This window comes from Numida meleagris, chromosome 2 (assembly GCF_002078875.1).
Source record: "Numida meleagris isolate 19003 breed g44 Domestic line chromosome 2, NumMel1.0, whole genome shotgun sequence".
Lineage (NCBI taxonomy): Eukaryota > Metazoa > Chordata > Aves > Galliformes > Numididae > Numida > Numida meleagris.
The window spans coordinates 43,568,559-43,580,936 of NC_034410.1; the positions used below are offsets into that span (position 1 = coordinate 43,568,559).

At 36.9% G+C, this 12,378-nt stretch overlaps 1 protein-coding gene across 7 annotated transcripts in view; it reads right to left on the minus strand.

Annotated features, from left to right (window-relative positions):
• The window catches only part of ULK4 (unc-51 like kinase 4), a 221,747-nt gene that overhangs the window by 53,529 nt on the left and 155,840 nt on the right, over nt 1-12,378 (minus strand). For all 7 annotated transcript variants that reach the window (XM_021389306.1, XM_021389301.1, XM_021389302.1 and 4 more), the window contains exons 34-35: nt 9,929-10,027; nt 452-637 (exon numbers count right to left, since the gene is read on the minus strand). In XM_021389306.1, the coding sequence (XP_021244981.1) occupies nt 452-637; nt 9,929-10,027 (285 nt within the window). The remainder of the gene's footprint in view (nt 1-451; nt 638-9,928; nt 10,028-12,378) is intronic.

Here is a 12,378-nt window from a genome sequence, read left to right on the forward strand (position 1 = left end):
AACTGGAAGCTTGGTGAGAACAATCTACTAACAAACAAATTTCAAGTACAAAATAGCACTTGATTTACCGTGAAATCAAACCCTGTGCTTCTGAGCAGCTATTTAATGATACAAAGTTAATTCTTCCAGAAGGCATCCAGAAGACTGTTTCAATACTTCATAAAGCCGAAGTACTAAAGAAATATATAAATAACATGAGTTATTTCAATAGCTGAAGAGCTAAGTGAAATAGGAAAAACTCAGCAACTGTTTCGTAAGAAGATTTAAAAACAGAAGTCTATCTTCGCTAGAGAAATTAACTGAAATTTAAAGACATGAAATTTAACTTCACGTACTTCGTTTTCAAAATTCTTTTATACTCCTCTTACTTGGAAAAGAAAATTATAGCCCCAAAAATATCAAATGATAAAAAAAAGTCACGGAATTTCAAAATGTTTAGAAGTGGACTCACCAGTCTCTTTATAATCCTCAACAAAACCTTCCGATGACGTGTATCTTTTTTGGATTTCAGCACTTCAGCAAAGCTGTCCATGTTTTCTGGAGACATGCTCTCCTGACTGTTCCCTCCGTACAGCTGAACCAGCAATGATAAACACTGTGAAGCATTCTCAAATATTTCAATATCTTCACTGGGAAGCTAAAAATGAACAAAAAAAAATCAAATTCCAATTTCTTAAAAAACTGCATATCATTGGGAATTCAGAAAAGTATTAACATTAACACTGTAGCAGGAAAGAATCGTTTCTAGTTGATTGACTCAAAATTCCATTAAACTAAGCTCTATTAAAGTGATGAAAATATAATTAAATTATATCTACTGTTAAGCAGCAGTATAACTGTGTCTTTGTTATAATGATATCAAGTAGCATATCTATAGTGACATCATAAAAGCACTCAAAAAGTTGCTTCCAACTCTGTTATTTTCAGATTATATATTTAGCTTTAAAATAGAAGCAGTAAGATCAGAAAGTATTATTATAATCATGATATCTAATCTTCTGAATAATGCACATCGTAAAACTTCATTTAATTATTTCTAAGCCAAGTTTATAGCTTCTAGTTGAGGTAGAGTACAGATATCTAGTTATTTAAAGGATTTAAGCAAGTCACATTAGAAGGTGTATTTTGCAGACTGAATTATTTTTTGAGCTGTCTTTCTTTGAAGAGTGGAGATCGGAGCAGGTCCTAGCAATGGGACAGAGGAACTCCTTCTTGGGAAGCAAAATCATGGAAAAGATTCAGGGATATGGCTACTAGTCATCTTTAAACGACCTTCTGGTAGTATGACACTACTATCAAAATCATTTATATTTTTCTTGAATGAACAATCTGGAAATCACAAGCAGAGAGACTGCATTATGCTTGGTTTTGGCACTGGAGGAATTAACACCAGGAACACAATGCCTACTTTTGGTGCACACCGTTCATGAAAGCTAGTGAAAAAATTACAGAAATTTACAGAGGCAGTTAAGAGGATGATAGATTGAATTGGAAAACCTAGCAGCTTAAGACTGAAGGAACTCAATCTATATAGCTTATCAAAGGGAGAGCTGAAGGGCACTTGATTGTATTCTTTTCTTCCATATGAGAAAAAGGAGGCTGAGGATAGGTTAATTTCTGTGCATGGAAAAGGACTGGTAAGAGATGATGGTGCAAAACTATCTAAAGCAATTCAGATTAGAAGGAAGATTATAATTTGATTTTTTTTCCTTCTTTCTGTAATAAAGGCAATTAGCCACTGAAACAACTTTCTCAGACTCTCCATTACAGATAATTTTTATATCACAATAGTCTTTTTTTCTAAAATTATAATTTAAAAAAACCTCTTTGCTTTAGAGAAGAATTAACATAGAAAAGTCCTACATCTTGTGTTATAAAAGATAGTAGACCAAATGATTACAGTAGCCTTTTCTGGCCTTACAGTCTGTAAACAGAACAAAACATAACACTGGTTTTCTTACCAACAAGGTATGGAAGTGTGAAAACATTTTGTTACCCCTACTCAGTTTCTTAATTCCAAAAATATGATCTAATCACAAAGAAGCTATATTACAGTTTGATTATAGCCTACCCTTAACAACAATTATACGGAAACAATCTGTCCAACCATTTATATAATATCCCCAAACTATTCCAGTAACGGTTACTTATTTAATCTGAAGTATGAACTTCCCCAGTATTTTCATTTTAAGGGAAACCCGTACAGTTACTTTAAATCATCTGGAAACATATCATCAAATGAATACTCCTTAAATACCCAAGCAGCAGATCCCCAGGGATCTGCATGCAAATTCAAATCTGCTTTCCATTAGCTTCACAGAACTGGCTGTTTAAAATAGACTGAACTAAGATGTAAGCTCTGAATACATAGCCCCGAGACATATCACATTCTATTTGACCTAGTGCTATGCGAGTGACAGGACCACAGCAGCTATTTCTTTCACATCTTTGCTGCATGTTTTCTCTTCATTTCTGTCTAGGTGATACATATTTGATTGTTTCTTTTCCAATATCCAGAATTATCTAATAACATCACCAACATAAATAGGAAGGGAAAAAACATAAAAAGAGGGAAAAGCTACAAACAGTAACAAGCTTTACAGCTCTATTTATATCTTCAGTCCTTATCAAGCCAAAAAGAATTCTGCTGATCTCACTGGGGGGTTTGAGTTTACTTTTACTTCCTCCACTGAAGAAAAATTCGACTAGATGAATGAAGGGAAAATTACACTGCTTTAATGTATCGCTCTTATCTCTTTTGAAAAGGGCACTCTCTAACTTACAGTTGGTTATTGCGTAAGTCTAGGCAGGTAAACTAATAACTTCCTGAAATCACAGTATATGAACTATATTCAATTTTCAGGTGCGGTTTGTTGACTAATTAAAAAAAAAAACCAACAAATGTTTAAATAAAAAATAGTGAACATTTGCACAGATTATGTCCTTGCCCTGGTACTGCAGTGTCGGCTAGCCTCCTGATCTCCATAAGCACAACATTCCATGCGTAATCCATAATCTCAGTAGCCATACGTGGAAGTGAGATTTTTTCCCAAGGTCTTTTGTCTGAGATGTTCACTAAGCATCAAACTGAGGAAAGGAAAGGTGTCAGTCTTTGCAGAGGACTGCCCCTAAAGAACCTTGCATGAAGAAACACAAAATGGTTTTGCTTGCCTCCTCCTGGCATCCTCAACTTTTTACCATTGTTGTTGCTGTCCTTCTTCCCCACAAAAGGAAACAAGAGAAAGGAAGACCCTAAAAATCTCCTTCCAGTATATCTTGGCATCAGACATTCTCGCTCTGTACAAGTTATCAAGCTGTCAGCAACCATCCTCCAAACCCAGCCACCGGCATCACTCCAGGGTTCACACTGTTTGCCAGCTGTGGCATCACCCTATTCAGTCACAAATGCTAATAATGTCCTTCAATCTCTGTAGTATTTCAGGCTCTTCTGCTTCACAAGAGACTCTTTGAGCTCCAGTGTTACCTATAGTTTGGGGAGCAAGTTGCTGTCATCCTGGAAAATTGTTGGGTAAAACATTAACTGCAAAGGTTTTGAAAGAAAAAGACACCAAGCTGAGATCAGAAGAGATGGGATTTACTCTGGAGTGGCTGTGAAGCATTAGCCTACAGTTTAATCCATCAATAATTAAGGAGGGAAATGAACCCTCAGCAATGTACTTATATAGAGAAAAATACTTATGTGTACATGCTCATAACTCCTACTATTACACTATTTCACTACTAACAAGTAGCGATTCAGATGTGGTGTCATAAGCTGGTACCCTGAAATGTAACACTGGCTGCCAGTCTGTGTTAGCACTTTCATTAAGGGTAATAAAGAGCAGAGGATCTGAAGAAAATTGTTGGCATGAACAAAAGGAATGACTGAAAATATAATAAATAAAGATAGTAAACCAAGGAATGAAAATTCAGCTTTCAAGCAAATAGTATCTCATGCCTAACAGAACAGAAAAGCTAGAATAATAATGCTAGACAAAAAAATATAGATGGTTGGGCCATCTCTTAATAAGCTGGAATAATGCCCTCATTTTTCTAATCACAACAATTCAATTTGATATGAGGAAGCATATTTCAAGTCTGACGCATTTCTAGTTTTTCGTGGCAGCATCTACTTAAGTTTTTATTCTCTGAGGGGAGGAGAAGCGCATGAGAAACTGGAGTTCTAACTCTCTGAGAAAAGATCTGCACCCTAATATTTCATAATTATAAGAATTAACTCTAGTTGGCTTTCATTTCTTTTTTGCTTTATCTTAGAGGAGATTATGGATTCAGCAAGGTAGAAATACTACTACTCTTTCTCCATGCAGCTGTTAATATTCTGGGCTAGCATGCATCCTGAAAAAACATTCAGCATCTTAAAATAAATTAAGGAATGACTAAAGTCATGGTTTTTGCCATTCTGCAACTCAGAACTGTAGATTTTTTTTTCAGTTCAAAATTTTAAAATAATGCCTCAAGACAACATTTTGGTGCAATGAAGATTTTGTATTACTTTTACTTAATTTTTATGGCCAACATATAACCTCCCATTAACAGGCTCATAACGTAAAACTCTACTTCATTTCTAAATGGAACCTGCTGTCTGTATCTTAAAGGTTAATGGGCTGAAAAGCAGGTTTCTTATTATTATACATCTATACTTTTGTAGTTTGTTGTCAAAAACACCTTCAGTTTGAGCCTGGTTGCAGTGCATTCATGAATTGCAAACTGTTACAAGAAATGTGTGATCCTTTTGGCTGAAACGGCAGTTTTCACACCCTTAGAGTTGTTTCAGCATCTAATTTTGGAGCTACAATGAAACTGTCCAGATTACCCAGAGGGGACACTATTTCAGTGCATTAATGACGTTAAACACAAAGAGAGTTTATTACAATAAGAGATAGATATTCGTTAAATCATTAATGAGATTACAAAATGGGTGGTACAGGAATCACGACTGGGAACTCCAGAGATGATTCTACAATAATCAAAGAAAATGAAAAAAAAACCACTACTATTAAATCTGCTACCTGTACTATGCTATTCTTATTACTAAATATGCATAGTTTAAAATTAAAGCAATATATTTTGGCTTGGGGCAAATTTTTTGTCCTTATACCTCAGGGAAAATATTTTTTAAAACAGTGAATTTTCAGTTCATATTAATCTAGTCTAACTGCTGAGAAACTAAATTTCTATTCTGAAGTTCTGTGCTTATAACAATATGTTCTTATTTCCCCTGTTGTTTTGATTGTTTGGTTAAGATACCTCTATGGAAGAGAATTCTTCAAATACATTTCAGAGACAACATTTAAAATACATTCACAGCAATACCACAGTAAGGTGTTACAGGATAACCAGATGCCTTCACCAAGGGCAGGTCCTGCCTGACCAACCTTGTCCCATTTTATGATGGTGTAACTGCGTTTGGATGAAGGAAGAGCCACTGATATCATCTATCTGTATTTCAGTAAGGCCTTTCACATGGTCCCCTGTAATATCCTTCTCTCCATAATGGAAATATATGGATTTGATGGGTGGGCTGTGTGATGGACTGGTTGTAAGACCATACCTAGAGAGTGGTTGGCAATGGCTCAGTGCCTGGATGGATGTCAGTGACAAGTGGTGTCTTTTAGGGGTCAGATCTGGGACCGGTGCTCTTTAATATCTTCATCAATTACATCGACACTGAGATCAAGTGCACCTTCAGCGAGTTTGTGGATAATGCTAAGCTCCCACTGAAAAGGACCTGGGGGTACACGTGGATGGCAATCTGGATATGAGCCAGCAATGTGCCCTCACAGCCCAGACAGCCAACCGTATCCTGGGCTGCATCCAAAGAAGCGCGGCCAGCAGGGACAGGGAGGGGATCCTGCCCCACTGCTCTGCACTGGTGAGGCCTCACCTGGAGTACTGCATCCAGACGTGGAGCCCTCAGTACAGGAGAGACAAGGACCTGTTGGAGCGTGTCCAGAGGAGGGCCACAAAAATTATCTAAGAGATGGAACACCTCTCCTGTGAGGACAGGCTGAGAGAGCTGGGGCTGTTCAGCCTGGAGAAGAAAAGGCTCTGGGGAGACCTGAGAGCGGCCCTTCAGCATAAAAAGGGGGGGGAGGGTGCTATTAGAAAGAGGAGGACAGACTCTTTAGTAGGGTCTGTTGTGACAGGACAAGGGAAAATGGTTTCAAACTAAAAGAGGGGAGATTTAGATTGGATATAAGGAAAAGGTTTTTTACAATAATTGTGGTAAGGCACTGGCACAGGTTGCCAGAGAGGTGGTGGAAACCCTGTCCCTGGAGACATTCAAGGCCAGGCTGAATCTGGCTCTGAGCAACCTGATCTCACTGTAGGTGTTCCTGTTCATTGTAGGTGAGTTGGACTAGTGTCCCTTCCAACTCAAAATATTTGATGATTCTGTGAATACATCACACAGTACAGAATATAAAGCTATGTGTTCCCACTCCGACCACAGAACTGTCTGTATTCCTAAGAAATGAGAAATAAAATTCTGCACAGACCATAAGATTATCATTCTGCAGTTATTTTCATTATTCATTGGCAAATACCTTTCACATTCTCTGAAACTGAAGTCAAGGCACAGCCTTAGAGCCAGGGGAATGCTGAAAAAGAATGGACCTAGAAAAGATCATCTCATTTATCCACATACACTGAAGTTCTCTATTTATCCTCTTTATGTTTGCACATGATTAACTTGTCATTCAATAGTAAAACCCAGACATCCTGAAGACAATAACCAATTAAAAATTGTACTAGTTACACTATAATGCAGAACCAGAAGACAAGAAAAGTTCTCTCTCAGCAGTCTGATAAGCTCAGAAATCTAAGGGCCTACATCTAGGATCTAAATTTATAGAGAAACAAAACTCCAGTTTATAGGTACTGGCAAGCTAATACAGCCATTCCAGCTGAAATCTTTTTCTGAAAAGCTCATTCAGCTTACAGGAAGCTATCATTTGCAATCTGAGCCCTCTGATCTAGCAGCATAAATGTTGCAGTATGCTGAGTTATGGAAGCCCATGTAATGAAGAAGAACATCATGTCATTCATATGCTGTGTTGATCAGGTTAGCTAATGAACATTCGGACTTAAAAGTGTGTTCTTTTTTTTAAGTATTTAGTTTGAAAAAGTTTCTGAAAATCCACTGAAGTGATTTGAAATGTCAGCAAACATTTCATTTTCAGAATAACCAGTATACAAAAATACTAGAAGGTGCTTTATATATTCCATAATTGCTGCAAATTTCAGAATAATAATCAAATTAGATTTATGTTCTAGTGGAGAAACATTAGACAAAAAAAGCTAAGTTTAATTAACTTTTAAACATGAAGCTGCTAAGCAGAAGACTAAATGCTCAATTTATTTTCCTCTTATTGATCAATTAATGGCAGACTGATCGTGGGATTAAATATTGAATTTTCCATATCTGCAGTGTTTTCTGCATGACAGAATTTGTAATTATTTCTTCTTTCACATTCTTAACAACTCTGAAGTTTCATTTACATGCAATCTAGGTTTCCTACACTTGCTTTGCCATGCCTTATGTGATAGACTAAATCATAATTACAGAAAGGAAAAATTGATTCCAAGTTTTTGACATTTTCAAGCTTAACTCCATTGATTTTTGAGGGATTATTATGAGAGATAAATAGATATTCAAGAAAATAAATAAATAAATAAATAGCCAAATCAATGGGGCATGGAACAATCATCTACTTGAGGGATATACATATCAATGAGGGATAGCAATTATTCAAGGTGACATAAGAAACTATAAATATGGTAAGAAGCGTAGGAATAGTAAACTAGAGGAAAAAAACTGAAGTGATGGTTGTTTCAGAATGAAAGACATACTTTATCTCCAGACAGAGATAAAGAATGAAATGCCTCAAAACAAAATAAAAGTTCATGAAGTCTCACAGTTCAATACAGAGCGCTACTGTTGGCAGTGCCACAGAACTTAAGCTTATGTAGGTTTGTTGGTGGAGCAGGAACCGTATACATCTTAAGAGATCCACGAGACTTCATTTCAGCACTGTCTTCAGTTGACTGTGCTGGCAGCAAGACACAAGAAGCTGGCCACAGTTAGGCTGGAGATGGGAGTGGTTAAGGTACTGTAAGCAATGAGTACCAGTACGTTAGAAAGGGTTAACTGTGCAGAAGGATAAGGAGTTAGTATTTACCAAACACAGTATTCTTCTCAAAGAACAAACAAACTGTTGGAGTGTAGGATGAGCATGGGTCAATGATGTACTGGTACACCCCCCAGTCAGCTTGTGAGATTCCCTAAGCATGGCTATTCTCTCTCCAGAGTCACTGCAGCTCAACTGTAGCAGATGCTTCCTCACAAAGACAAAATCAAAACCCAATCCCTGCATTAAAGGATGTGGCATTTTTAAAAAGTCATCATAAGAAACTAGCATTTAAAATAAATCAGCAATTTCCTTCCTTCTCATGGTGCAAATGCATACTTTGTATCTTTCATACTCTGGAACGGTAAGAACACCTGCAGTGACAGCTATAGAGGGTAGCTCTAAATCCATGCCACAGCTTTCACTCTAACCCTTGCACCTGTATACAAATGCACCAGGAGAAACAGTCTGCAAAAGCAGTGTACTAAGTATTTCCTTCCTACTGAAGGAAATTAGAGCATAAAATATTTTAAACTCCTGGATCCTAACTTCCAAATGCTTATTCCATTGTTCAGACATTTACTGACTTACCAGGAAAAGTTTAACACAGCAATGAGTGGAGGATACAAAGTTTAAAAATCCTAGATCAAATAGCTTTCATAAATCCAATACAGCACATGTACATAAAGAACAACACATAAGCAAGAGAAAACCCCTCACTTTTACAAAATCTTTAACAGAACTTAACACCAAAGAAATGAAGAAGCACCAATGCTCTTTTCTCTTTACCTCATGTTAAAACAAGCAGATTTTACATAAGCATTTTCAAGATACTGAAATATGTAGAAATAAAGAACAAAGCAAAACCTAGTGATAATTTGCAGCCACCCTTCTAAAATATGAGGGCAAGTCAGAATCTAATCACTACATGCTAAGAATACTATTATCCTAACCTTTAATTACAAACTTGCAAAAAAAAAGGACTTCCAGGTTGTACAGGCTGAGAAAAGCCTCTAATTTTCTGTTCTTTAGGGAGTTAATGTAATTTAAATTTATGTATAACTTCTTTTTAAAGGAGCATTTGCATCTCTTCATTTATCATATGATGTGATTAAAAATTAATAGAAAGTAAATTAAAAGAATTGATAAAGATTAAATACTATACAGTTGAAATTCAGTCACTTTGTTTCAGGTCATTCAGTAAACATTTCCAAAAAGTCTTTTGATTAAAATCAATTCATTGTAATGTAAAAGTTAATAAAAAAGTACCATACTTTTCCCCGAAAGAGAGGATGGATAGTGCTAAAGGTATGAAAAGCACTACAGATATTTGTATCACAATGAAACTGTACTTAGGCGGCAAGGAACAATTCCAAGAAGACTGGGGATGGAAGGGAACATAATCTGAAATACCACTAAGAAAAACGACACAGAAATGATAGTGTGATATTCCAGTAGGAAATTCTCACATACCGTTTCCCTTGCTTTACGTTGAGTAAAAGGCAGAGGTAGCATACCAGGCCCCTAATATTTATCACACCTGAGAATCTGGTGCCTGCCCCTGCCCCAGTTCTATGTTTGGGCAGATGTCACAAGCAACCTGTAAGTTGCTGTGACCTGTAAATCCTGCAAAAATTAGAAGAGTCCTTGTCTTATGTTAGATAGAAGCTTAAAAACAGCAAAAACCTGTCAAACAGAGCTCTAAGACTGTTGCATTCAGTTGAGTAATTCCAACTTCAGTGACATTCCAATAGGCTTCCAAACAAGCAAATTCTCACCAGTTGAATAAGCAGGCTAATTAGGTCCGTCAGGGGTTTATTGATAAGCAGAAGGTCTTCAGCAGCCTGCGTGTCCCCTCCTGTGCCGGATTTCTGTGCCTTAATAAGATGAAGGAAAAAAACAACAACAAAACAGCCTCAGTGACTGTTCAGTTATGAGAAACAAATTAGGACCATTAGGTGGTCAAAGTTTGAATGAAAGTTTGAAGGAGACCTATATACTCCCTGTGTCTGCAACAATAAGCACAAAGCAAAAGTGATTCATGCTGTCAGGCCTGTCCTGCACAGGCTGAATATACCAACCTACATGACATTTCTTCAGCAAAACAATATGAACTGTATAGAAGAAAGATACTTCTAAAGCCATAAACGTTTTTTGTATTTGTATTCTACTTCAACAGGTCTATTTTAATATGAAAGTTCACTCATTTTTTCTTCCATCATTAGGAATAATTTTAAGTGCAACTCAAAACAAGAACATCAAGATAATTGAGAGGTTACGATTCTCAACAGCAATGTCCACCTTTGCCCTTCTGACTTGCTTTGCGTTCTGAAATATTCACAATACATAAATAGTTTAAATTATTTCTGAAATGGGAATAATAAAATCTGAAAGTGTGATAAGATCTGTTACTGCTTGGAATTCTGATCACTGTCATTCCCCTTCATCGAAACACACTGCCATTCCAGGCAGTGCTAGTATGACCTGTCTGTGCACCAGGGTACCAGAGAGGTCTGCTTGCAAGGTTTTTCATTTAACTTCACCATCTTGCAGCAGCTTTGGATTGTGACCCTGCAGAGTCTAGCTGCTAGAAGAAAACTTAAACATTTCATCTAGAGGACATATTTAAAATTCATTTTGTGTTGTGTTTCATTTAAAGTGTAAGCCTTAAGCCATCACCCAGGTATAATAACCAAGGATTTTTGTTTGGTTAAGTGAGCACAAGAGCAGGTCCCCAGAGACAGAAGACATTACTGCTGAAGCTGTACTGTTTATTTTGATGAGTTGAACACATAATGCCTTTCTTCCAGGAAGAGTTCAGAAATAAAGGAGCCCTAAGAGCCATTTTTCAGTAATAAGAGACATTGGTACGTCCCTCACTGAGACTCATCACATTGCAGAAGTCCAAGAAGGGCAAAAAGACATACTGCATAGAAGAAATAAAAAAACTGAGTGTTTATAGTAACCAAGAAAGCAAAGTAGGCTCCCTTCACTTCAGCAAAATTTACAGCTTTCTCTGCTCAGTGTTCAAATCAGAAATAAGACATCCTCCATCAGGGATATTTGACTGCTTCAAATGGATATACTTAATGTCTTTGAAAAGAGAATAAATAATATTCACTAGAGGAATTATACTTTATATATATAAAGGATGTACACCACACCACTACACTAAGTCACTAAATAGCAAGTTTACTTCTCAAATGCAGCTACTGTGGATCACCTATGGAACACGATATAACAAAAGTGCTCCAAAACAGATATCCAAATTAATCTAAACCTTAGTACTATTTCTATTACAATACAAGAACTTGGACCACAGAGGACAAACTCTTGAATAAAGCCAGACATAGTTATCAGTACCATCCAGCACAAAGTACTGAAATGGGAAGGAAGTGTGCTCTCATGTTTTGCCTACCCAGCTGGATAAGGCCTTCACTTTACATATTAAAAAATCAAAAATAAAGATTCAGGTGGACAATGGCATCATCTGCAAAAGTCAACCTAAGGCTTCAGTAATGGTATTAAAAGAAAACTTGATTCCCTAGTGCTGTTCTAGCGGGTATCTTATGCAGAAGATCCCTTTGAAAACAGTCAAAGAACATTTGTTGTCATTATCATGATGCATTAAGTGACACACGGATAAGGGAATGCACAGTAAACAGCAGTCAGCAACTAATGGCCATCATTCAACAGGGCACGTGTACTCAGGTAGCTGTAGAACCCACAGGATCCCTGTGACAACTACTGTCAAGACAACTATGTCAAGGTGAGTAACATCACCTTAAAGATAGCTTGACAGGGATACAGGACAGAGCTATACTTCACAGTGCCAGCTGCCTCTTATCCATTAGTCTTCCAAAGCAGACAAGATTACTTTGACTGAAGTTGTACAAAACTGGAGCTGGAAGTTTAACAATCAACTGATGTATTCTTGTAAAGTCAGAATCGAATTTGGCAATGAATGTATAGATTTAAGTTAGAATTAATGTATCTAAATAAAAATAATGAGTTTTACTAGCATTACCAAACTGTGAACAAGATCCTCTCTCCTCATATGCCCTCCAGTATAATTGGCCTCAACACTTGCACAGAGCACAAGTACAGAGCTTGGCTCTCTATGATTACATAGAGGGCTGCTAACAATATGACAATCAGCAATTAGCTTCCAAAATTTGATTTGCAAAGTGATTCTTAGATGCAAAACCCATTACAGAGCCCGCTGCTA